The 25,148-nt window shown below is 41.5% G+C and overlaps 1 protein-coding gene across 1 annotated transcript in view; it reads right to left on the bottom strand.

Annotated features, from left to right (window-relative positions):
* ANK3 (ankyrin 3) overlaps positions 1-25,148 on the bottom strand; it is a 324,133-nt gene that overhangs the window by 134,196 nt on the left and 164,789 nt on the right. Inside the window, 8 exon segments of the mRNA XM_060285875.1 lie at positions 4,363-4,461; positions 4,749-4,847; positions 6,434-6,631; positions 9,686-9,784; positions 12,419-12,517; positions 14,993-15,091; positions 16,951-17,148; positions 22,154-22,252. Of these exon segments, the coding sequence (XP_060141858.1) occupies positions 4,363-4,461; positions 4,749-4,847; positions 6,434-6,631; positions 9,686-9,784; positions 12,419-12,517; positions 14,993-15,091; positions 16,951-17,148; positions 22,154-22,252 (990 nt within the window).

Genomic DNA, 25,148 nt, shown 5'->3' with positions numbered 1-25,148 from the left:
AACCTCTAAAGGTAAGTCAGTATCCTCTGAGAGGTGACAATCCTCTTGATTACTTTTTATTCCACCAAGAAATCATTGACTCTTAAAAAACAGAGAAGCTCTGACATCTGTGTAATGCATGCCAATTCCAGACAAGCTACTCATTATCACTGAGGGGTTTATGCTGAGCTCCTTACCTGAGATACAAAGGAAAGTATAAAGCAAGGGAAAAACAATTTAGGGTATTATTTTAGAATGGCTAGTTCATCTCAGAAAGGCTTAAGAAATATTTTGAATAAGAAACAAGTAGTTTATCTTGAGACCTATGATAAAATTTTCTAAATTTCCTAACTTCTAATTTCTAGAAAGTTAAAGGATTCTTACTTGCCATACAAAAGGAGACAGATACATTTATCAGAAGAGACATAAAGTAGTGAGAGACTGAACTAGAGAATAATCTCAATCAATACTTTTTTCCTCTTGATGTAGAGGACAAAGTGCATGCCATGTGTCCTTTTGCATTTCAAGATTAAAAACAAGAGCAGATGTAATTCTAAATGATTAAAAGTAATATATTTACACTGTACTTTATGTTTTTCCCCCAAACCTTCACAATCTCTACTGATCCATGCCAACAGATATACTGTACAGCTTATGAAAGAGAAATCTGACAACTAGTAAGTTAAGGCTCACTAACCCTTCCACAACCTGTGCCCAGGTTATTCCTGAACTCAAGCCAATCCTCTTTCCAGCACAGTGTCCTGCCTCAGGAAATAGATCTGGCTAAAATGGATTAGAGAAGCCCATCTAGTTTTTCAGCGCCCTCCTTCCTCTTCCATTAGCTCAAGTCACATCGTGTTTCTAGGGCACATGTGGGTAAGAAAATATGCCCTCAATTCTACAAAAGGGAAGAAAGGGCAACAAGAAAGCATCATGTACTCCAAGAAGAAAGGATGTGAATAAGGAAGAGGTAGCATGGAAAGCACGGCTGTCTGTCATATCCATATGCATGCTTAGCTCTGTTGAGTTTCTGTCCCTCCTTTCTCACCACTACCTGAATTCAGAAATGCTGTAGCCTCCCTAGAGGAAAGAAGGTTATTTGCCTACCCTATATCCATTCTCCTTCCTTCCTTAATAAAAGAACCTTTGGTGTTGTGCCCTGCTGAAAACTACATTTCCCAGCTTCCCTTGCAGAAAGAAGTGGCCAATGAGATGTAAGGAGAAATGGCTGGGTGGAGCTTCTGGCAATGCCCTGCTGTCGGACTTTCTTTCTTCTTCTTCTTTATTTATTTTTTTAATGTTGTGTTTTCTCAATCCATCCTACTGGTGATTAGGGTACTTAATACCACGTTATGAGGGCACATTTATCAGTCTGCTTTTCAAATGTTACTCTTCTACCTTCTTCCAACCCACTGTTCCTCTTCTGCGATGTCCTATTCAGTTTAAAGAAATCAGAAAAAAATGACAAAACAAATTTAATTTTGTTTAAAAAAGTTTAGTCCCTATGAAAACCCATCCTACCTATATGTGACAGGCCCTCCAAGGGGGCCTGCCTGAACAGTAAGAGCTGCCCCTGTGGGCTACCTGTGTCTGACTTGCTTTACTACCTGGCAGCCTGAGCAACAAGAGCTGGAAGAAAGACCCAGAAAAATCACAGGAAATTTTCTTTACACTCTGGAAACACTGAACCAGCGACAACACCTGCCTGCCTCCAGACTGGTTATGACAAGAGAACAAACAGAACCTCATCAGTTTAATCCACCGTAGCTACGTCTTTTTTCTACCAGGTGAACCAAACCCTAACTGATAGAACTGGCTTTGCTCAGGATCAAAGACTAGAAAAAGCTCCTGACCAGGACCACAGCCTCAGAAAGTGGGGATGGTTGGACATGTGTCAGACATGGCATACAGAGACTCTTACGGAGGCAACTGCACTATGGGAGTGTGAATGAATGTCCTCTTAGAAAAGCCTGTGTTCAGTTGACTGTAAAAGATATGCTGAAGGCTAAAGGGCTGTTAAAGAACTGCTTTTCGACTCTTTGTCAAAGATGTTTTGCAGATAGGGAACCGTGAAGTCTTGTTGGACAAATACGAAGCTGAAAATCAACTACAAATAGATCAACTATTGGCCTTTTTCAGAGTTATTTGTGGATGAAAAGGTGGACTGGACTCATTTTGTTTCACTTATTTATGACTTTTGTCAATTCTAAACTACTTAGCACTAGTTATGACAAAATTATTACTCTCATGTGAGGAATGAATAGTTCACTTATTAATTATTTACTGGTTGCCTGCCATGAGCCTGAGGGTACTTATAACAGAAGAAAAGTGGCCCAGGCTTAAAGGGATAGGAAAATAAACAAATGAAGTGGACAACTATTAAATTTCATTGTAAATTTTTCTCAGTTTAAAACTTGTGGTAAAATATACATTACATAAAACTTACCATTTAAGTGTACAGTCAATGGCGTGAAGTACATTCACAATGTTCTCTGTTCATTGCCACCATCCATCTCTAAACTGAAACTCTACCCATTCAACACTAACTCCCCATTCTTTCCTTCACTCGGCCCCTGGCAACCAGCTTTCTACACTGTGTTTCCACAGGAAATCATACAGTATTTGTCCTTTGATGGCTTATGTCATTCAGCATAGTATCTCTGAGGTTCATTTATGTCGTAGCACGTGTCAGAATTCCCTTCCTTTTTAAGACTGAATAATATTCCATTGCATGTATAGACTGCATTTGGTTTATCCATTCATGCTTCCATGGACACGTGGGTTGCTTCTACACTTTGGCTATTGTGAATAATGCTGCTATTCCTTTTTTTTTAAATAAAGTTTTTTCAAAAGTCAAGGGATGGCTTTATGATAGAAAGAATGTCAGGGCTAGAAATTATGGGAAAAAGCTGCTCTTAGATGAAAAGCAAGTTTGGGGGCTTGATTTTGAATTGTAGATTTCACTGGGTACAATTCTGAAGATGATGGGGCAGGAGATGACTGAGAAATACAGGAAAAAAGGTTCTGAAGAGAAATAACTTTCAAAGATCACATACTCTCTAAATGGAGAAAGTACCTGAAAACTTTATCTCTGAAAGTATCCAAAGTAACTTCGAATAGCCCAAATTCTTTGATTTGTGTGTACAAGAGATTTGATCTAAACACTAAGTTTAAAGGAGAACACTACAGCTGCCCCCAAATGGAAGAGCTAAACAAATATAAAAAGCCGGAGGGATGCTAAAAGTTCCTTCAACCAACGGTATTTAGGAAAAGAATGGGAAAGCATTTTAAATTGTGCTCTGTATCATTCCAGTGTTCTCTGATCATAACTACCTGCTCAACAACAGCGAACTCATTAAACCAACAGCACTATGCTAACCTATCTTTAAATAAACTCTTTATGATTTGCTTCTCAAGTCGGAATACCAGAGTCATAAGAAAGCCATTCACTCTAAGTACCTCTTTTCTGAGAAATCTGTTATCTACCGGTCAAAAATGACCTAACGGGGCTTCCCTGGTGGCGCAGTGGTTGAGAGTCCACCTGCCGATGCAGGGGACATGGGCTCGTGCCCTGGTCCGGGAAGATCCCACATGCCGCGGAGCGGTTGGGCCCGTGAGCCATGGCCGCTGAGCCTGCGCATCCGGAGCTTGTGCTCTGCAATGGGAGAGGCCACAGCAGTGAGAGGCCTCCGTACCGCAAAAAAAAAAAAAAAAAAAAAAAAAAAGACCTAACAATAAGAATAAAGAAAAATAAAGATTCTCCTACTGTATAGCACAGGGAACTATAGTCTGCATGCTGTGATGAACCATAATAGAAAAGAATATGAAAAGGAATGTACATATCTGTATAACTGATTCACTTTGCTATACAGCAGAAATTAACACAACATTGTAAATCAACTATACTTCAATAAAATAAATTTTAAAAAAAGAATAAAGATTCTCCTTAGCAATAATAACAACACATGAGCAAAACCTCTCAACTTATTTTATTAAGCACACATAAACCACTTGAAGGCAATGTTTTATGGCCAGGAAAATGTAACACATATTTTATAACTTTGACAAATGAGAACTTTCTTACTCCCTCTGGCTGTTCTTACGTTTTTAGTCTGGCTAAAGAGGACTTCAACTTTTTTTCCTGGATTTTCCTCAGACTCCAGGACATCCTGGATTTTCAAGGAATAACAATGGACAAGTAAATATTTATTGAGCATCTACCACAGAAGCTGACTAAATAGCCGAAGGCACAGACTTCCTAAGGCACTTATATTTCCATGATCTTTAAGGGATGCCTAAACTAGGAGGGTGATACAGACGAAGCCAAAGTAAATATACATATAGAGACTGCCCGTCAGTCTCATGCTGTCACAGTACAGGTACCTTTGCAGCCGCGTGGGGTGAGGCTCCTTGGTCCAGAAGCAGAAGGGCCACTTTCTGATTATCGTAATGTGCAGCTACATGCAGTGGAGTTAGCCCGCTCTGAAAACACGTGCAGAAACAACAACCAGTGTCAAAGCGCCTTAACGTCAGAGGCCTAGATTTAGGAGATGGGATTACATTGGATACAACACACAGTGTAGTTTACATTCCAGTTTCCACAACACTTGGACCCCAGCTTTCACCTCCTATTTCTGCAGTCATCTTCATCCTATGAGACTTAAATATGGATTAGTTATAATTTAGGTGGCTGTTGGTGAATGTTAGCAAGCGCTTGTTTTTTGTTATCATGGGAGTGGCCTGTTACAAGTTGGCCGATGACCCCATACCTTCCCAGCAGCATCCGGAGATGCACTTTTCTGTAGCAGGAGACTGGCTACTTCAAGCTTCCCGTACTTTGCTGCCACATGAAGGGGAGTAAATCCTTTCTGAAACGATAAACATAAAAATAATGAGTAATAGAAACGATACAAAGGCATCACTCTTCTAGAACTGAGGCATTATTCTAATGGTGAAGAGCAGTTAAGCCTGTACTTAAGGACCAAGACTGGTAGATAACAGTTAAAGAGTCCCCTTTTCAACAGATGAGCAGCATATTTAATCATTCTCTTGCTGTTGGCTCGGCCACGAGACACTAATCCTGGGGACTAGTCAGGTACCTGACGAGGATGAAGTTGGAAAGCTGGATCTGGGGCTTATTCTAGGGCCATTTGGGGATTTCACATTGTGGGAAGAATAGGTTATAGGGTCCAGGCCCAATTTGGATTTGGAGGGCTTGGAAAAATCTAGGACAAGTCTGGACCTCCCATAACCTCCCACAGCACCAGACTGGAGCCTTTCTCTTCCCCTTTCTTTATTGCCACACGTATACACACGTCTGTATGTATGACCCAGTCCTTAGGGGTAGGAGTCAGAGATTCTCATACTTTAGCCACCACAGGTGAACTGAACAATAACACAGGGTTCTATCTCAATAAATAGGCGAGAGTTGGATACTGAGAGTTGAGCAGCTCCTTCTTCTTGCTTCCAACTCTTACAAGGATCTGGGTATCGACTGGTCAGTCACCATGCACAGCTAGGGCCCCAAGCACGAGGCAGGGATTAGAGGGCTGTCAACATATTTGACCCCACGGGACTATAGCCAGTTAGAGTAAGTAGGCAGCTCGTATGGTGGAAAGGCCAGGACACTCAAAACCCTATCACCCATTCCTCTGTTTAACATGTTAAATGAGATCCAGGAACTTGCATGTCTACTGAGGAGCCTAGAGAATCGCAGGGGTCGAATTCTGAGAAAGTCATCATTTGTTCAGATAGTTTCCCAAGTATTTGTAATCACTGTAATTATCTTCTGCATTGATTACACATGAATGCTTCTTCTCTGCATCTCAAAAAGGGTGTAACACCAATTTCTAGCTTTCTAAGACATGCCGTGGGCCAGTTCATCTTGCTATCACACTTGCTAGTTTATGTAGGATCCAAGAAAAATGAGTTCTAAATTTTGCATTCTGCACTTGAAAAGCAACTGGGTGGTGGGTCATTACTGTAAGGCATCAGAGCTGAGATTAAAAAACAAAAACCTATAAATCAGAAAAGAAAGCAACAACAAAAAAAGCAGCATCAACAAACCAAGAAAAAAAATACACCTCCTGCTTTGAAAGTATTATAAATGCATTAACCAACTGAGCTTTGATAAAGTGGTTTGTATACCTGGCCTCAGCAACAGAAATCTGTGGCTGTGTTTTTCAAGCACCCTTTAAATCTGTCAAACAACTTGCAAGAAATATCTGACTCCAGACATCAATAAGGTTTCATCAGAAGATAATGTACTGAGAAACGTAAGATATACACACACACCAAATCACCCTGCCCCACCCCAGGGCTTTGCGGGCCAAGTTAATCCTGGGATCCAAGTAGAGTTGCTGTTGTACACCTTTTGTACCTATTACCACGCAGGAAACTGTAAAGAGAATGTTTTCTGGGGGACACAGCAGGATTCTAAGACTGGCTTTCATACCTTTGTTGTTATAGATAAAGATGCGCCATGATCCAAAAGGAAGGCGGCTACGTCCTCATGCCCCTCTCGGGCTGCAAGGTGGAGTGGGGTGTACCCAGAAGTCGTGGCTGCATTTGGAGATGCTCCTTGCTGTAACAGCTGTTGTACTATATCTGCTTTCCCCAATCGCGCAGAAATGTGGAGTGGGGTTTGGTCATCCTATAGGACAAGTAAAAGTTCAGGGCTGATGAGCTGAGGACAATGGTGCCACTGTGAAAAATACAGGAAACTTCACTGCTTGGTATCAGAGGCTACATTCAACTCTTTGATTCAATACTAAAAAGAACCTCATTTATCTTTTTCTTTAAGTTTCAGAAAGGTGGGGATGGCAGATCTAAGCACCTTAAACACCCTGTGAGTAACCTATCAGCGTGAGAATTGTGAAAGGCAGTTCTATCTAGAAATTATCCCCACTCCGTCCTGCTATACTTTAGCAATTTTTAAACCTCTGATGACTCCTTTTTGGGGGAGATAAGGGAATGTATCCTGGGAAAACGGAAATACCTGGGAGGGATATTATACCTCCACATGAGTACATGAGTTCTCATGTACTCATATGTAATGAATTATTGTATTGGTGCTGCCTTCCCACAGTCAAAAGTGGGAGGAGGGGAGAGGGCAGTGTAGGATGGTTGAGGAAGGTTCCCAGCTAAGATGGGGGCTGACAGCCAGCCCATCCTCTGCTTGCCGAGCTGTCATCCAGGCTGCATCTGCCTGGAGTGGAAGGCACCTTATGACAGTTCACCCAAGGACACAAGGCACTCCTAAGTCCTGCACCCTGAGGGCCTTATCCCCACGTTGGAGAGGTATCTTTTCCTTGTTTGCCCAAAGATGCCCTCTGGAGAGAAATCCCCTACCGAGATGTGAAAAAGTCCAGGTAAATACTTTATGTAGGGCAAGTAGAGAGAAGAGGCTGGAGCAGAGGGCACTGCTGTGCAAAGGTCAAGATCAAAGCAAGAGGGTCTGTGTAACTAGTAGGAAGTGTGAGAAGTTAGGGGAGATGCCACTGGCTATGGAAGTCAGACTCTTAACAATGACACATACTATCTCTTTAATGAGATAACTATACATCTTATGGTCAATTTCAGCTTGTGGGTGAAACCATTTCCTAGATGAAATGCTTCTGATGTAACAACACTCAAAAATGTGAGGTTTCTTGTAATGGTAGAGTACAGCCTCTCTTAACCAATCTACTTAACTGATTAACCAACATCCTCTAGATCAGGGATCAGAACAGTAAAATCCAGGGGCCAAATCCAGCTGCCACCTGTGTTTGTAAATGAAGTTTTATTGGAACACAGTAATGTCCATTTGCTGATGTATTAAATTATGTACTATTGCTGTTTTCACTCTGTAATGACAGAGCTGAGAGTTTGTGGACAAAGAAAGTATCCTGTGAAGGCTAAAATATTGATGATCAGGCCCTTTCCAGAAAACGTTTGCGGAGCTCTGTTTCTAGGTCCTCTGTAAAATCTACCAGCTGGTACCACGATACACCGGACACTTAAGGTTTACAGTCTGCTGACTAGAATGTTACCACTACCTTTGTACCCACCTGTGGATTTTATGTTTACAAAGACCTAGTTGTGTTTGTTCCCACACTAATGTGTTTATACTAGTACTTTTCTAGCTTGTACTATGTTTACACTAATTATATGACATAATATGTTAACAGGTAAAATATGAATACCGAAGGAAAGGCTTTAAGGACACTGTTAAAAGCCTTGGAGAGCCTTGGTAGACGGTGATGAAAAACCAACTATGGGGGCTTCCCTGGTGGTGCAGTGGTTGAGAGTCCGCCTGCCGATGCAGGGGATGCGGGTTCGTGCCCCGGTCCGGGAGGATCCCACATGCCGCGGAGCGGCTGGGCCCGTGAGCCATGGCCGCTGAGCCTGCGCGTCCGGAGCCTGTGCTCCGCAACGGGAGAGGCCACAGCAGTGAGAGGCCCGCGTACCGCAAAAAAAAAACAAAAAACAAAAAACAACTATGGGACTTCCCCGGTGGTCCAGTGGTTAAGACTCCATGCTTCCAATGCAGGGGGCACAAGTTCAATCCCTGGTTGGGGAAGTTCTGAATGCCACACAGCCAAAAAAGAAAAAAAAGAGAAAAAAAAAACGAAACCAAAAAGCCAACTATGGTCAAACTACATATGGGTAGGAGAGCTGAATAGACTGGGGGAAAATTATAAAAGTTGAGAAATATCCTGTACTCAAACTGCTTTGCAAATGCCTCAGTCTTCTCTTCTTTTAACCCTAAACTAGAAACTACAAAGTATGTAATTAAATGACAAATAAATATACATTTGTATATTGAAGGGCTAAAATTAAATGGTTGAGGTATTTACATCTCTATTTACGATTCTTGACCTAAACTGCCATTTAAAAAAAAAAATTGGTAAATTATAGTTTATTCATGCACTGAAAAAAAATCATTAAAAAAAAGCTAAACATCACTAAATAAACAACAAATTTTAAACTGCCATTTTGATAACCAGACCAACTACCATCAAGACGGTGACAGATAGTGAGTCTCTTCTGGAGGGTAAATGCCAGGCAGAGAATGACGCATTCAGACTCAGCCCTTGGACTTCCCCAGCTGTCCAGTGGTTAAGGCTCCACCTTCCAATGCAGGGAGCGTGGGTTCGATCCCTGGTCTGGGAACTAAGATCCCACATGCCGCAAGGTGCGGCCCCAAACAAACAAACAGACAAACGAGCTCATCCCTGACGTTCCTCTATATTCTATGTTCCATGAACAACTCTGACCAAGTCTCAGGGTTTATGGTCTCACAACTTGCAGAGAAAAAGTTCAAACTCCCTTTTTCCTTTTGTGGCTCTGACAGCTGACATCTAGGTCAACCAAAAGAACTCAATTATGCTTCCAAACTGTGCTTGTTTTAGAAGCTTTGTGCATGAGCCCTTCTCCATAGAGTGCAAACAACTGTGGGCCAATTCTAGGTTTGTTTCCTAAGCCATTGGGATGAGCAATGTGCCAAGGACACAAAGTTCTTGTTCTATTTCATTTTGTTAAATAATTGAGTAGATACACATACAGGGAAGGGATGTTTTCAATATCCCTTGGGTAGAGACTTTTGTCATTGGTGGTGGTTCATTACTTTAAAAGAGTGATCCTGGAAGAAAGCATGCCTATGTTTAAAGGTTTTATTAAAATCATTTCTTCTCTCGAAGCAAACACTTCCACGCTCGGCACATACCTTAGCTTTAGCTTCTACCTGAGCGCCGTCTTGCACCAGATACCGCACGACTTCGGCCTGGCCGGACCGAGCTGCCATGTGCAGCGCTGTTTCTCCTCTCTGGGGAACAGGAGCCGTTAGGTAACTTAAGGTAACTTAACGGCAGCTCTAAAGAAGACTGGCCTATTTGCTTTGCATAAAGTTGATGATGGAGGGTTTTTTTTTTTTTTAAATAAAAAGTAGTTCCAAGCACTTCCTTATTGAAAATAGGAAAGATAGGAAATCAAATACACAAGAATTTCCCAGGAACCTGGTCCATGATGGAAGACATCAGTGTAAGCCCAGAGCGCACGGCAGGATCAGAAGCCGTGCTCAATAATCTACAGTGTAGCCTCACTGGGGGTTCAAAGGCAAATGCTATGGGGCCAAGCAGGAGGGTAGGCGAGTGAAGCGGGCAGGTGGGGGAATGCTCCTGGAGACAGGCCAGGCCTTCTCCTGGCTGGGGGAGGCGCTGCTAGCTGGCGTCAGCGGGCTACTCCAGTAACTCTTTGCGATGCCAGCCGTATCATGCCATACCTTCCTATTTTTCAAACACAGCGGCAGTTTGGATATTTGTGGATATTTCTTGAATGCTGGTCAAAAAATCAAGAGTTCAAAACAAAAGAAAACCAAAAATGCTGCACAGGCAACACAAAACACACCCAAGGGCCAGACGTGGCTTGCCCTTGGTTTGCATTTCCTGCTTTATCTCAACAGGTCATTATCCTTTGGGGCATTATCCCAAGGGGTTATTTTCTTTGCCACTGGACTTCCCCCGCCTCTGCTGCTTTTCACCAAATGGACTTTAATTCAGATGATCTTTTCGTTTATGTAATAATAGAAAAAAGGAAAACAACATAGAAAACACATATGGATTGAAATGTAAAAAGTGATAAAAATCAAATATATTCTCCCCCACACAAGTGATGCCCACCTTTATTTTTTATTTTAAAATTATATATTTATTTGTTTATTTTTGGCTGCGTTGGGTCTTCGTTGCTGTGCACAGGCTTTCTCTAGGTGTGGCGAGCAGGGGCTACTCTTTGTTGCGGTGCACGGGCTTCTCATTGCGGTGGCTTCTCTTGTTGTGGAGCATGGGCTCTAGGCATGCGGGCATCAGTAGCTGTGGTGCACGGGTTTCAGTAGTCGTGGCTCGTGGGCTCTAGAGCACAGGCTCAGTAGTTGTGGCACACAGGCTTAGCTGCTCCGCGGCATGTGGGCTCTTCCCGGACCAGGGCTCGAACCCATGTCCCCTGCATCGGCAGGCGGATTCTTAACCACTGCGCCACCAGGGAAGTCCCAGTGCCCACCTTTAAATTACTTTTTTATAGATATCGCTTTGCTTTATAGGACATCCACCTCCATGGAAAGATATGCAGAGATACAGTTCACACGAAACTTGTTGCTACGTTTCCTGGAAAGGTGCTGAGGATGTAGGTGACCATGTTACCCAGTGTTCTCTTTGTAAAGGAAAACCTTCTCTCCTGGCGTTAGTACCAGGAAAGACTGCATTTCAGCTGAGAGCTGGTCTGACGTGGATATGCTGACTCAAGCTGTTGGAAGACACAGAGTCTTTCGGGGGCCTACCCTCAGGGTGAGGACGCAGGACCTTATGGTTTGCCCTTTCTGTGCCAGAATGTTCCTTGTTTTATTTTTATTTCTTTGGTGCTCATGAGTCCAACAAGTGTTCTTATGCTTGTGGTCTGGGGTGCTAAGACTGTTATGCTGCTAAACTTAAAATTCTGTAAAGCAATGTCAAAGGCCACATGCGGATCGAGGGTGGTAAGTTACTCCTCTGACATTTACTATGAAGTGGGTCTCATGGTTCTGCAGAGCAATGCTCAGTGTGGGAAAACAACAACATCCAATAATGAACTGAGTTCCATGGGTTTGTGATAACATTGTTGAGCACGCTGAAGAGAAATTACTTTGAAGTTACTTGAAATCACAATAAGGAGAGTGTTGGAACCACCTTCTCAACATGCAACACTTATTTTTTAAAAAAATTTTATTCAAGTATAGTTGATTTACAATGTTAATTTCTGCTATATAGCTAAGGGACTCAGTTATACATATATATTCTTTTTCATATTCTTTTCCATTATGGTTTATCACAGGATATTGAATATAGTTCCCTGTGCTACACAGTAAGACCTTGTTGTTTATCCATCCTATATATAATAGTTAGCATCTGCTAATCTCAAACTCCCAATCCACTCCTCCCCCAACCCCCTCCCCCTTGGTAACCACAAGTCTGTTCTCTATGTTTGTGAGTCTGTTTCTGTTTTGTAGATAAGTTCATTTGTGTCACATTTTAGATTCCACATGTAAGCGATATCATACGGCATTTTTCTTTCTCTTTCTGCCTCACTTTGCTTAGTATGATAATCTCTAGGTCCATCATGCATGCAACATAATGCTTCTGTTGAAAAAAAAACTCTCCCCATCCACAAAACTTTATTTTCTAAAGCATAATATTCAGTAGTAATATACACAGTCCCTAAGTCTCAGCAATCTGTGACCAGCTAGTGATCGAATGGATCTTGCCTTTGAAATAAAGGAAACCACAGGTATTTTCAAAATTCTGCCCTTTTCTAAGTACTCAAGTTAAATGGGAATTAATGTACCTATAACAAAAATAAGTAGATTGAGAGCAATCGTTTCCAGTTTCATAAATGCTCACAATTAGACCTAGTTTGTTCAAAGGATACTTACCACGTTGGTGGTATTTGGTGAGGCTCCATGATGCATTAGTTGTGACACGATATTTACATGCCCCATGAAGGCAGCAACATGGATTGGGGTAAGGCCCGACTGGGGAAAAAGAGGGAGATGTCAGTTTGTTGGCTTATTTTAAAAAGGGTTTGTCTGCCTGCCCTCCTGCCTACCTGCCATCCATCCATCCAGGCTAAGATAACCAATTTATTGATCAGATCAGAAAACATCAAGACATCACCATGATGTCATAGATTTTATAAGGCAAACGTATCAATATTCATCATGTCTCTAAAGCACGTTCCGTGATTATGAAAGGCCTATGTCATAACCATTAAAGAAGAAAGATTTATTTCACACATTCTATATAGCTCTATAAAAAATATTTAGAGAAATACCTTGAAGGTTCTTTCCCTTTGCTACTAAGCCTTCCTTATCCATATGACTCTGTGTGTGTGTGTGTGTGTAGGGGGGACACTTGTGTGATTACATACACAATAGCAAAAATTCAACTTGTATTTCAGATCCTGTTCTGGCCTTTTAGTAAGGACTCCCATGCTCTCAGAATCACTGATTATATTACACGTGAAAGAGCAGGGTGGAAATACAAAGCCATCCCTCTAAGAAATGAGCAGATCAGCATTAACTGTCCCCATCATTAAATTTTTATCTTTCTGCCTATTATAAATCAAGGTGATATAATTAAGGCAAATAGAACAATGGTCACTAGACCTTAATTTTCATGTGTGCTTCAAAGTCCCCCTCACACACACACACCCCCCACCACTGGTACTTCTGGCATAAAATGATTGCATTTTCAATTTTTAAGAATTTAATCCCACTTATACCATGAACATCATAATTTGGAAAAAAATACTTAATATGGCTAGAAAAAGCTGAGAGAGAAGGAGACAACTAATTTCAACAGAAATTTGAGTAATGTCAAAAAAGTTGTTAAAGGAATTCTATACAATGAAAGTAAGAAAGAAAACAGAAGAGGTAGAATTTTGGTTGCCCAGACTTCAAATAGTGGGAACTGAGGAAAACAGGGGGAAGGAGAATTTTGTTATAATTCGGCACCTTTTCCCATCAGCAGGGGGAGTTGTGAGGACATAGTCTGCGCCGCCTTTCCGAGGGAGTACAGGGCTGGCCGTGGCAACTTCTCATCACAGGCTGGCATCTCTGGACACTTATTCAGACGCCAGTGAAAAATCTTTGATTTCAGAGCCCATTTTGATCTTTAAAAAGGGCTGCCACGCACTGAGAATAAACTTACTATTTTATAATGAAAATAACTGGATGCCTACCATAAAGCCAGAAGACTCAGAAAAGAGCGAATCGGTATTAATATTTTCTATCGTTTAGTATTTCGAAGTTGTAAGTGTTAGAAATCAAGGCAAATACTTCATTTGCAGGTGAGAAACTGAGGCAAAGCAACAATGACTGGACTAGACCTTAGTTTTTACGTTAGCTTCGAATCCTAGAGTCTTCATGGTTGCATTCAACAAAACTACTGAATGATCTACTATGGCATCTACTGTGCTGCGGGTATATTAACACCAGTAAGACTCTGGCCTGCCTTGGTGGAGCCTGTAGTTTTGGGGCGGGGTGGAGGGGAGTGGCTGGGTCATAAGAAAGCCAGCTGGACGAGAGCTTTGACGGAAATATGCACAGGATGTGCCAATGGTCCCAAGGAGGAGCTCCTGGCCCAGGCCGAGGGTTACGGGAGGATTCCCGGAAAAGGCAGCCCCAGATCTGGTCCTGAAAGACATACAGGACTAGCCTGGAAAGGGAGGGACGTGACGCGTGGAGGGTGTAGAGATATGGAGTAAACCAAAGGGAGTGCAGCCCAAGGAAGTGGATGCCAGGCTTGGTTTGAGTGTTGCAGGCTCAGCCCTGATCCCAATAAGTCACTTCTCTGAGTTCTATGTCAGTTTGTATGAAAGAAACCGAGAGCTACCCTTTAACTAACTTCAGCAACTCTGTGCTTCGTTAATTCTGCGTGTTTCCTGAGAGCAATCCTCACTTCATCAGTATGCAGAGGTTATGTCGTGCAGGGGTTCTCAACCGTGGCACACGTGACATTTTGAGCCAGTTAATTCTTTGTTGTTGGAGGCTGGGCTGTACGCCGTAGAATGTTTAGTAGCATCTCTGGCCTCTGTCCACTAGATGCCAGTAGCACCATCCAGTTGTGACAACTAGAAATACTTCCAGACACGAACAAATGCCTCGCAGCGGGCAAAACCACCCCTAAGCACCGCATTACAGGATTTGAGGAGCAGAGCATGAATGGATTTCACGTAAATTACGCTTGGAGTGATGGCATCCCCCGTCCCCCCGCCTGCCTTGAGCACGACACACGTGTTTGGGTTATGCTTCTCGTCATGGTGATGTATTTGCACTCTCCTCCCACTCTCGTCTGCTCTCCTAAGCACTGGCAGCCCCTCGGGTGAAGGGTTCAGAAAGTAGCAGGACACCCGCACACAGCAAAACTAGCTGGTCGTCAGGGAGGGCACCGGGCCTCTGCCTGCTGAGGCTATCCACGGGGAACCCCAGAAATCCTCCTCTTCTCACCTCGGTTACAGCTTGGATGGACGCACCATGTTTCAGAAGGAGTTCCATTACTTTAATTCGATTCTTCTTGCAGGCGATGTGGAGAGGGGTAAAGCCATTCTGCAAGGGAAAGAGACGCAGACCTACTGGATTACGTTCCGTTGAGATCTACTTCCACTGTGTATGGTAAAATATTTTTGCCAAAGTGACGTTGTGTAAAGATTTGGAGATGAGCGGCAACAGCGAGGGGTTAAACCGAATACAGATTCTTTTCTGGAAGCACAGGTAGTCTCCCTGCTCCCAGGAACCCAAGGTGCCCTGCTAATCACGAACAGGAAGCAAATTTTTGTCATAATCTCCCGGTAGTTAAGGCAAAACGGTCATGCGTCTTCTTAGACTATTTTATTCTGGAATTTATTTTCCAAATATGTCCCTCCTCTACCTCATTTCAAAGACAGACTAAAAACATCTCGGCCAAAATTGGTCCTCACAGCCATAACTTCACCACTGCCCACTGTGACTTCTCTGCTGCATTTAAAAACAACTTCAAGACCTGTTCTGAAATGTTTTTATTTCTTCCAAGTTTTAAGATTCAAGTAGGTGCTTACTCCAAGGAAGCAGAAAGTTAAACAACCCAACATTAGTTGGATCATTTGGTTTAATATTTAATCTAGTACAAGAACCTGCTTTTTAAACAAATTACTTACCAAACTGTACTGCCCGCTAAGTGAGAGAGACCACGGAGCATATTTTCGTCGCCACAGAGAACTACAGAATATCAGGGCCCACCATGCAAGCTTAGGTCAGAGTCACCGCGAGTGCTTCTATGGAGGTTTTGAGACCATTTACCAGGCCTTAGTCCATCCAGGGGTGACTGCCCACAACCTCCAGAACCTCCTAATGTTGTGAAATCTTCAGTCAGAGGAAAATGAGGATGAGAGCCCACACCCTGTCGTAAGGCTTTTTTTCTTGTGTGGAAAAATAAATCATGACTGCTCATTTCTTTTCCTCCCTTCTCAGAATTCAAAGATATGCTTGCTATCTTGGGCCAGTCAACAGCTCCTTAAAATGCTGCTCCAGGAAAAGCATTTAGAATTACGATGGTGATGGAGCTGCCTGGGGTCTGGAGGGCTCCTCTCTGCCCATCCGTTACTGCCCACTCCAAATCTCAGGGCCCACAGAGTGCCAGAGGTGACCATATGAGCCACAAGGGAACAGAGACCCTTCCTAAAATGGTTGATCAGATGACAGCCTTTACTGCAAAATTGCTAGTAAACGCACACGTTTTCCCTAGCACTTGGTGACGTATTTTTTTCCTAAACATGAGTGCTTCTTCTGAGCTAAATTTAAACAGCTTACTAACTTGGGATCATTTATTTTTCTAAAGACAACGAACACCATCTCCTTGTGAAAACCAAACTATATAGCAAAGCTCAAGGTTAAAGCAGCATGGCATTCTAGGAGTTAAGACTACAAACTAGACCAAATTTTTGATTTGCAACTTGAGGAAACAATGACAGGTGATATTTCATTACCTTACATGGTTAACATCCTCACATCGAATTTCTACTCACAAATTCCTAGACCTTTCATGTTTAAGATGACGTTTTCTGATCATTTTGCCTCGTATTTTTAGATCTCACAAAAAACTTTTAATTCACAGTTATCACTTTACCTACCAGAAGATAAGCTGACCAGCTCAGTCCTTTTGTACTTGTACAGTCTTTGGGTTTATTTATGTAAGAGAATCATGAGTGTGACCATAAAGAAGTTAATGATTTAGCCTCACCAGTCTTGCTAATGTTGGAAATAGAAGGGTTTACAGATTTTCCAGAAGGCCATTTGAAGGTTGACAAGAAGTACACTTTACTTAACTAGACCTTCCATTTTCACCTCCTGAAAAGGAATCCCTTTACATGCAGGGGTAGCACGTGGTCAGCAAGACAACACAGGCTGGACTTGTGAGCTAAGCTACTCACCAGGGCTTTGGCGTTGGGGTTAGCCTTCTTGTCCAAGAGAACCTTGGCGACTTTGTAATGGCCACAGTGGGCAGCCACGTGCAGGGCAGTCAGGTAGTCATTGGTGACGTCGTCCACAGGCACGTTATGCTGGAGGAGAAGCTGGACGCAGTTTAAATGATCCCCCTGTGTAGCCATGTGCAGTGGAGACAATCCATTCTGGAACACAGAAGACAAGCAGAGTTTATTGTTTTACCTTTCAAATGCGAATATGCCCAACATAAAATACAGTACAAATGTGAACAGATGAAAACCCTAGATTTGCACACGGAAATGCCTTCTCTTTTTAAAAGGTTTTGTGGCAACTGTTTTGAACTGCAGCTACTTTCCAAACTAGTCCTCCTACTTCTTAAATCAATCAAAAATAAATTTTCAACGACAATTTCTTTTTCTGATTTAAAAAACAGTGTGAATTGCACCAAGGTCCACAACTGATTGCATTTCCAGTGAATCTGAATTCTTAACACTTAAGACTGAAAACTGGAAATCAACTACACTTCAATAAAAAAAGTACTGATAACAACAACAAAAGACTGAAAAGGATAAAATACAGGCAGAAACAGAATGGTATTCACTAGACGGGTTTTTATTTTGTGCTCCTGTGTTATTAATGCTTGATACTGAATATTATATTGATCAGTTTTTAGAAAAAAGGTCTGAATACAACACGTTTCATCTCACATCAACGTAGAAAGGAAAACGTTGCCCTTTTCCATCAATCTGGTGCCCCCGTGTGTCTATGGCGAGGAAAGGCAAGACTGTGACGAACTCATTAACTAATTAGTGCTTGCCTCAGTCTAAATCAATTGGGCTCAATGACAGGTCCTCATCTGCAATACGGATAAGTAAGAAATTCATTTAGAGAGCTGAGAGAAGGCATGAGTGGGGTCAAAGGTAACTAAAACCATTAAGAAGATTGGAGTGACACTTAGCATTCAACACACGTTTTCTAATGAAGGCAAAAACAAGGTATTAAGACATCAGTCTTTCCAGGCACGCTTCCTTTAAATATGCAGACAAAGTGTTGGAGCCTGGGAAGTTCCTAGAGAATCCAGTTATCAAGAGAGGCTCTAGTAATTACCGTAACCTAGTTTAACCTACGTGGGAGGGAAAAGTGATGGTAAATTCAGTTTCCAAAAAAATCAACATCACTGAACTTTGAAAATAATGATATACTAAGTACACACCAAGGAACTAGGCATTTCTGAATCCTCCGGGCCAAGTTAAATTCCCCTAATTTATCTGAATGACATAAAACAAGAGTTCAAGGGGGGAAAAAAGCAAGGCTTCCTTTGGCCACTTTCATGGCATCATTCACTCACCATGTCATGTATTTCAGCTATTTTTGTTTCTTGAAAACAGGAGGTTCATGGGTTATAATTTCCCCATATTGCCCAGCAGAGAGCCTTGTATATATAGAGAGAGCTCCATAAATAATTATGTAAATTTAAAGCCTTCATACACTGCCACTCAAGCAGAATATTTCTGCCTAAAAAATTCCACTCTAACATTCTGCACCAAAGTAGAAACTAAGGTGCAGGAAAGGAGGGGAACATTTCTCATTTGAGATACTGCCACCCACTAGCATATGCACTTGTTTATTTCCTGCCAAAACATTCCTCCGCTTTATGTTTTGATACAGTCTTAGAGGAAAACACAAAGTAAACAAAGAAACAAAATGTGAGAGAACAAATGACTCAGTGGAGAGTAGAAATGGGAGGCTGTGTCAATAAAAGAAGGAGATTCTCTAATGATACACAAAACAACCACATATGAGTGGGTAACTTATAGGTCACTGGGGAAGGACCAGAAGAAAGGAAAGATTATCTGCCGTGTGGCGAGGGGTTATATTATGTGCGGCATTGTCATCAAGCTAAAAACATGAATCCCGTGTGACGGCTCTTCTTAGCTCAGAAAGATGAAAGTCTTGAAGAATTAGACAGACGGTCTTAAAGTTCAGAATGCCTTCATTCGCTTACTATTCATTCAGGAAGGTCTCCTATGTGCCAGGTGCTGATTTAGGTCCTTGGGGTACTGCCCTGAATAAGACAAAGTTCTTGTTTTCATTTCACTGAAGAGACAGCAAACAGGTAAAGAAACTAAGAAGGCCTCTCTGAGAAGATGACATTTGAGTTGAGAAATGTGTGAAGACTGCAGAGCTCTGGGACAGACTGAGAGAGGTCAGTCTGAGGGAATGGGAAATGAGAACAAACTTGGTGTATTCTAGGAAGTGAAAGGAGGCCGCTCGGCTAGAAGAAGGTAAGGACCAGAAGGAGAGATGAGGCAGAGAGGTGGTCAGATTCTGGTAAGGAATTCTCAGTGCAGTGGGCGGGGCAACTTCCAGATAAACATGGTAGATGTGACATGCGTGTTTATCCATCCTTTCACAAACGCCACTAAAAAACATGAACGGAATTGAAAAGGTAAAACCCACAGGGCATGCACACCCACACACTCACACAACATGGCAAAGGAAACAAAAACAGATGTGTGATGTCTGTAAACTTTGGAATATGAGAAAAGATTTTAAGTGTTACCTCATCCAGCAGAGAGGAAAAGGCTGACACCTAAGTGCCTGTTGGGGGGTATAATCCGTGGTGTGCTGGTAAATGTTTCACAATAGCTCTTTAAAGAACAGCCCTGAGATACGGCATTTGCCAATTTCCAAGGTGTAAAGACCTCTATGCTATGACCGATTTCAAGCTATCAACATGATGTTACTGAATATGGAACTGGAAAGAGATGTACACAACAGGCTCCAGTATATCACGGGGTATAATACAGAAAACGGATTTACCTCTCAGGTGCCCCAAAGGCAGACAATATGGAAACATAGTACCTTGGAGGATAAAGATGAAGCTTGGGGCCAAAAGCAGGATTGGTTTAGCTGCCTATGGAGTGGTCAGGTCTCCAAGCCCTTCCAACCCGGCAAAGCCAGATGACTGCCCCCTCATAACTTGCAGGAAACCAGGAATTTAATTTCTGGAGATTCTGGATGTGGAGGCTGGGGCAGAGCGGAGGGCAGTGGTTAGGCTCTGGACTGAGAACAGGTGTTCACAGAAGAAGGAAGGACAGCATAGGTGTTAAGAGTAGGATCTCTAGACTAAGACTGCCTGGGTTCAAATCCTTGGTCTGCCACTAGCTGAGACATCTCGAGAAAGTTACTTTCTCTCTTCGGATCTCAGTTTCCTCATCTATAAAAAGGGCATAATAGTAAAATCAGTACCTCATCGAGTTGTTGTGGGGAGTAACTGGGTTAATATATGTGAAGTGCTTAGAGCCTGGTATGTAGTAAACACTATGTAAATGTTGTTATCATTGTTATGATTAAGGTATGCACAGAGGACCAGGAGAATGACAGCTCCTTTTCCTTTTCCCTACTCAATGTATTCATCTGGATGTACACGGCAAAAGGTGAGAGGACTCATCCCTCAAAAAAAACCGAACCTTCCAGAGAAAAGGGCAATTTATCCTGACGTTAGGGACGCCTCCAACCCACCACCACCTGATACACCTGAGAGAAGCCCTGCCCACACTCTCACGGAGCTTCCACTCAAAGGTGAGTGCTTGACACGGTCAGGTACAGACATTCGTGGGCAACCCCCATCATGAGAAAGAGAGCCAAAGCCAACAAAGAGAAAAAAAGGAAATCTGAGGAGTTAGGGACAGATGAGAGGCAGAAAGAATTTTAAAGAAATGTCACCTTGAATGTTCTCCAAAAGGCAACAGGATGTATAGCATCCATAAAACAAGAACTGGATGCTTTGAGAAAAGAAGCTCTCAGAGGACAAGAAAATGTTCTTGCATATTAAAAGCATCAAAGAAAAAAGTCAAGGAGATTTCTCAGGAAAAAAAGCCAAATAGATACTGAGATGAACACTAGGAGAAGAATGACGAGACAATGATTTGCTTTTAATTGTGCTTATACTGCTTTGATAAAATAAAAATTAATTTTAAAGAGAACGACGGGAATTACTTGGAGGCTTTTTAGGCAAGAGGTTGACATGATTTGGTTGACAGTTTATATGGCCACTCTGACTGCAAAATGGGAACTGGATTGGAAAGGAGCAGGTGAGGAAGTGGGGGACCAGTAAGGAAGTGATTATGATGGTTCAGGAAGATGATGTAGCTCAAAGATAGCAGGGGGATGGAGAGAAGATAGATATGGACTATGTGAAAGGAAGAATAACAAATAGAATGGTTTAGATGAGAAGCATTCAAAAGTCCAAGATGTCATCATGTGCAATGAAAAATGGTGGCTGCTTAATTCTGTTGGATAACATCTCCAACAGCTCACCGATCTAAACCTGCGTTTCAAATGAGTGATGGAATTGTTCAGACCACCTTGACCCTGTCCATCTTCACTAGAGCTGTTGAGTAAACACCGATCAGAGTACAAACAGGAGTACTACGTGCTTTTGGGTTTTTTTTTGGTTAATATTTAGAAATTAGGGCTCCTGATAAAGCTTAACATAGCTTCAAAAAATCACTGGTTTGATTTAAAAAAAAACAGTAATGACTCTGAGGTAGTTTTTATATGTCCCCAAATTTATTTACAAATATTCTCTTTTTCAAATACTGTCAAATGGTTTTATCATTTAAAAATCCAGAAGACACTTAGTAAAACATTATTTTTTTTCAGGCCATCATCATGTATTCCCTTCACATATGTCAACTTTTCCAAAGGCCCAAGCAAGGTATAGTCTTTCCAAAGTTTCCAGTCTTTTTCAGTTAAATGATATCTTGGCCCTTTTAATAGTCCGTGAACTCTCAAAAAATAAACTGAAGGGCTGGAGAAAGTGCACCAGCACCCAGACTTTAGACTGTAGATCTTGCAGTCTTTCTTTCCCCAACAAGCAATCATTTCTGAGCTATGAAAGTTTCATAGAATAAAATCAAGCAGTAAGTGTTCCTGAAACAAAACAAAATAAAAACAAAAGCAACACACGCGCAAATGACTTGGTGATAGAGGGCATGCATCTGAAGGCCTCATAAACCCAAACTGAATCTTGAGGGTCACCAAAGATTGGGTGCACAGAGCCACGCTAATTGCTAAATTCAAACTATGGCATTTTCTATGTGATTGAAAGGCTGGGTGAAATAACCAGTCAAGGGATTCAAAGCTCAATACAGTGTGATGACCAAACACCTGGGGAGAAATTACCTTGGTTTTTGAGAGAATGGGGGCAGCTCGATCAAGCAGCATCTCCACCACCTGCTCATGGCCACTCCTCGCTCCACAGTGCAGTGGCGTCAGCCCATCCTATCAAACAAGGCAACATCTTCAGTCACAGTTGATGGGAAATTCTATAAATGAGTGCATTTGGTCAAGAGTCGGCGTGGCATCCAATGTGCTGTGGGCCAGCGAGCTTCAAACGTTTACACATGTATCTCATAAAACAATTTTATATTTTCAACTAGAGGACAGAATTTTTCATAAGTTTAAGTAGTTGCCAAGTGTGTGATTCCACACAAAACTGACATTTAAAAATATAACTGTCCCACTACCCTTTCGACTATTCAATGGAATCTAAACACTATAAGTAATTTGATATCCACCACTTAAAAAAATACACAAGTCTTTAAAATAGGAATTTGTAACAGAAATTTTACATTGGTCCTTTTTGCTCCTGCGTGTCTATTTCCATTCCACTTCCCCCATATAATTTTATCTTCATGTAATATAATTTTATGCTTGAGTGTTTTTTATTGATTATGGTATCATATTTCCCTGCTGCAAAAATACATACATTTACTTTTTAAAAAGGTTTAACGATTTCCTGAGAACATAAGCCTTTATTTAAGGATCAAAAATAAATCTCCTGATTGGCATTATAATTATTCAAACACAATGGATCAAAACAGCAAAAATATATTACACATTTTATGATTATTAAGCAAGAGTAACAATTTATTAAAAATTCCTCTCTGCATGAGATGTATTTTTTTCACAACTAGTTCATGGATCTGCTAATGAGTATTATTTATTGCTAAGATGAGACAGGGTTCAGCATCAATACTTCCCTCATTTTTGTTTTTATAAATGCTAGCGCTAAGACATCTTGCCTGCATAAATAAGTAGCTGGACTTTTGTTTGGGCAGTGCCGCTAATTCTCTAAACGCCTGAATGACATGCCAAAAGTCACTTAATAAACTTTCATCAAAGATGTCTTCCCATGATCCATCATAAGACATAAGGACCATTAGGTCCTTCCTTGTTGTTGGGAGCAATAGGACTTCTAAGCATTTGATATGCAGAGGATTGCTTATCTAATCACCAGACTCATGAGTTCTTAAGAGGACACCAGGATTTTCAACTCTTCCCTTTTCCCCCTCTCCATCTCCCCTTCCCCTCAGAGGTTTTGCTCCCTGGGGCCTTGTCGCTCAGAGTTAGACTCAGGCCTTTCCTTCGGAATAGCGGACTAGCGAGAAGGGCTATTGTATTACAACATAGGTGGGATAGCAGAATTAACAGGGAGATGAAGAAGTGGAAATTTATTCACTTAAAACTATCTAAGTGGCTCCAAATCGTATGGAGAAGTGTTCACACACCCTGGCTTATGTGTTCCCCGACTTGAAGATTCCTGCCGTTGACACTTAATACCTACCCTAAGGATGGTCACATTTTACAATACATCAAAAGTTGATTTAATGTATTCAAATCACTTTCTAGATTGTGTGAGCAGATCTTGAAAGTAAGCCTAATTATCCTAATATATAATCAATAAGGTCCAATCTCATTTCTAAACTACTAGCTAAATCTCAGTAGAATTAAAATTCCTTGAAAAATGAGATATGAATTGCAAATATGACATGAGCTGGTTTGTATATTTTGAGCGTGTTTAAATATTCTACCTTTTATGTTGATTTAAAACATTTGCTCTTCTAAAGCAAGGTTAAGCAATATAACTGTCTTTCAAGTGGAAACAGCATTTTCTTAATAAAATAGAATAAAATAAAATCTGAGAATAAATGAAAAGTATACCCTGAAGGCCAAATGTCTTCCCAGTAATGTAAAACCTGAAAATACCTGAAGGAGAAATAATACAATCATCGCATCTACCTTGCAACACACAAAAAAGGTCACATTCTCCGAATGTGATTGCCTTTTATGAACTAAAAGGTCAACTTTAATTCTCTCATTTTCGCATAAGTAGACTCTACGATATAAGGGGTGACAATATGTATAGGCATTTTCAAACTATGGCCACAGACATAAAATTATTTATCTTTGAAAACTCATTCATCTTTGAAAATGATCTTCCCCCAAGCAAAATCCTACATACTGAATAACAAAGTGCTTGGCTATCTAAGAGTAAAATCTATCTCAACTCCTTAATCCTTTGAAGTACACTGTTCCTTACAGACATATATTTTTGCTGACTTCATCTTTTTAAAAAAGTTTTGATTATGAAAAACTTCAAACATATTTCAGACTAAAGTAGACTGTACAGTGTAATGAACGTCTAAGTACCTGGTGGACAGCATCGATACATGTCACCTTAGGATCCACCTTGATTCATCTATATCCTGACCTCTTCTCCTTTCTTATATTGTTTTGAGGCAAATCCACAATATTCGATCACTGTATTCTCACAACTACCTTTATACGGAAGGTACAATCTTCTTTTTGTAAATGAAGACTCTGAGGCTCAGAGAGGTTAAATGACTCATCCAGGGTTCCACGGGCTGAACTCAGAATGAGGCCACTGCTGACTGCAGGGCAAATAAGGCATATCTTGGGAGGAGTTATTAAGACAAAGCCCCTCTGCTCAAACTTTTAGCCACTCAGCGCCTTCTTCTCCCTACATTCTGCAGCTGCTACCTCTGATCTCTGGTGTTTATTTATTAAAAACTTATAGAATCTGGAGACTCAGCCAGGAAAGGTGACTTTTTCCTGCAGTGTCAGAGCTGGGAAGGGCTTTCCATTCTAGCCACTCCTCCTTTCATCACCTCATTTCAATGATACAGTCCGCGAGTTCCCCAAGAAAGGCCTCATCATCCTTGCTCAACTGCAAAGAACTCCCTGAAGCATAGCTCTTTCCATTGGAGTTTTACTTGCAGTGTTTTAAACACTGATTGCAAATGGCTGACTCCTTCGGATCTTCTGCAAATTTGCTTTGAAACTTTTCAAAGGTGCGTGGCTCTTCAAATAGCCA

This window comes from Globicephala melas, chromosome 16 (assembly GCF_963455315.2).
Source record: "Globicephala melas chromosome 16, mGloMel1.2, whole genome shotgun sequence".
Classification (NCBI taxonomy): Eukaryota; Metazoa; Chordata; class Mammalia; order Artiodactyla; family Delphinidae; genus Globicephala; species Globicephala melas.
The sequence above is the reverse complement of the archived record's forward strand: the minus strand, read 5'-3'. Positions and strand labels throughout refer to the sequence as shown.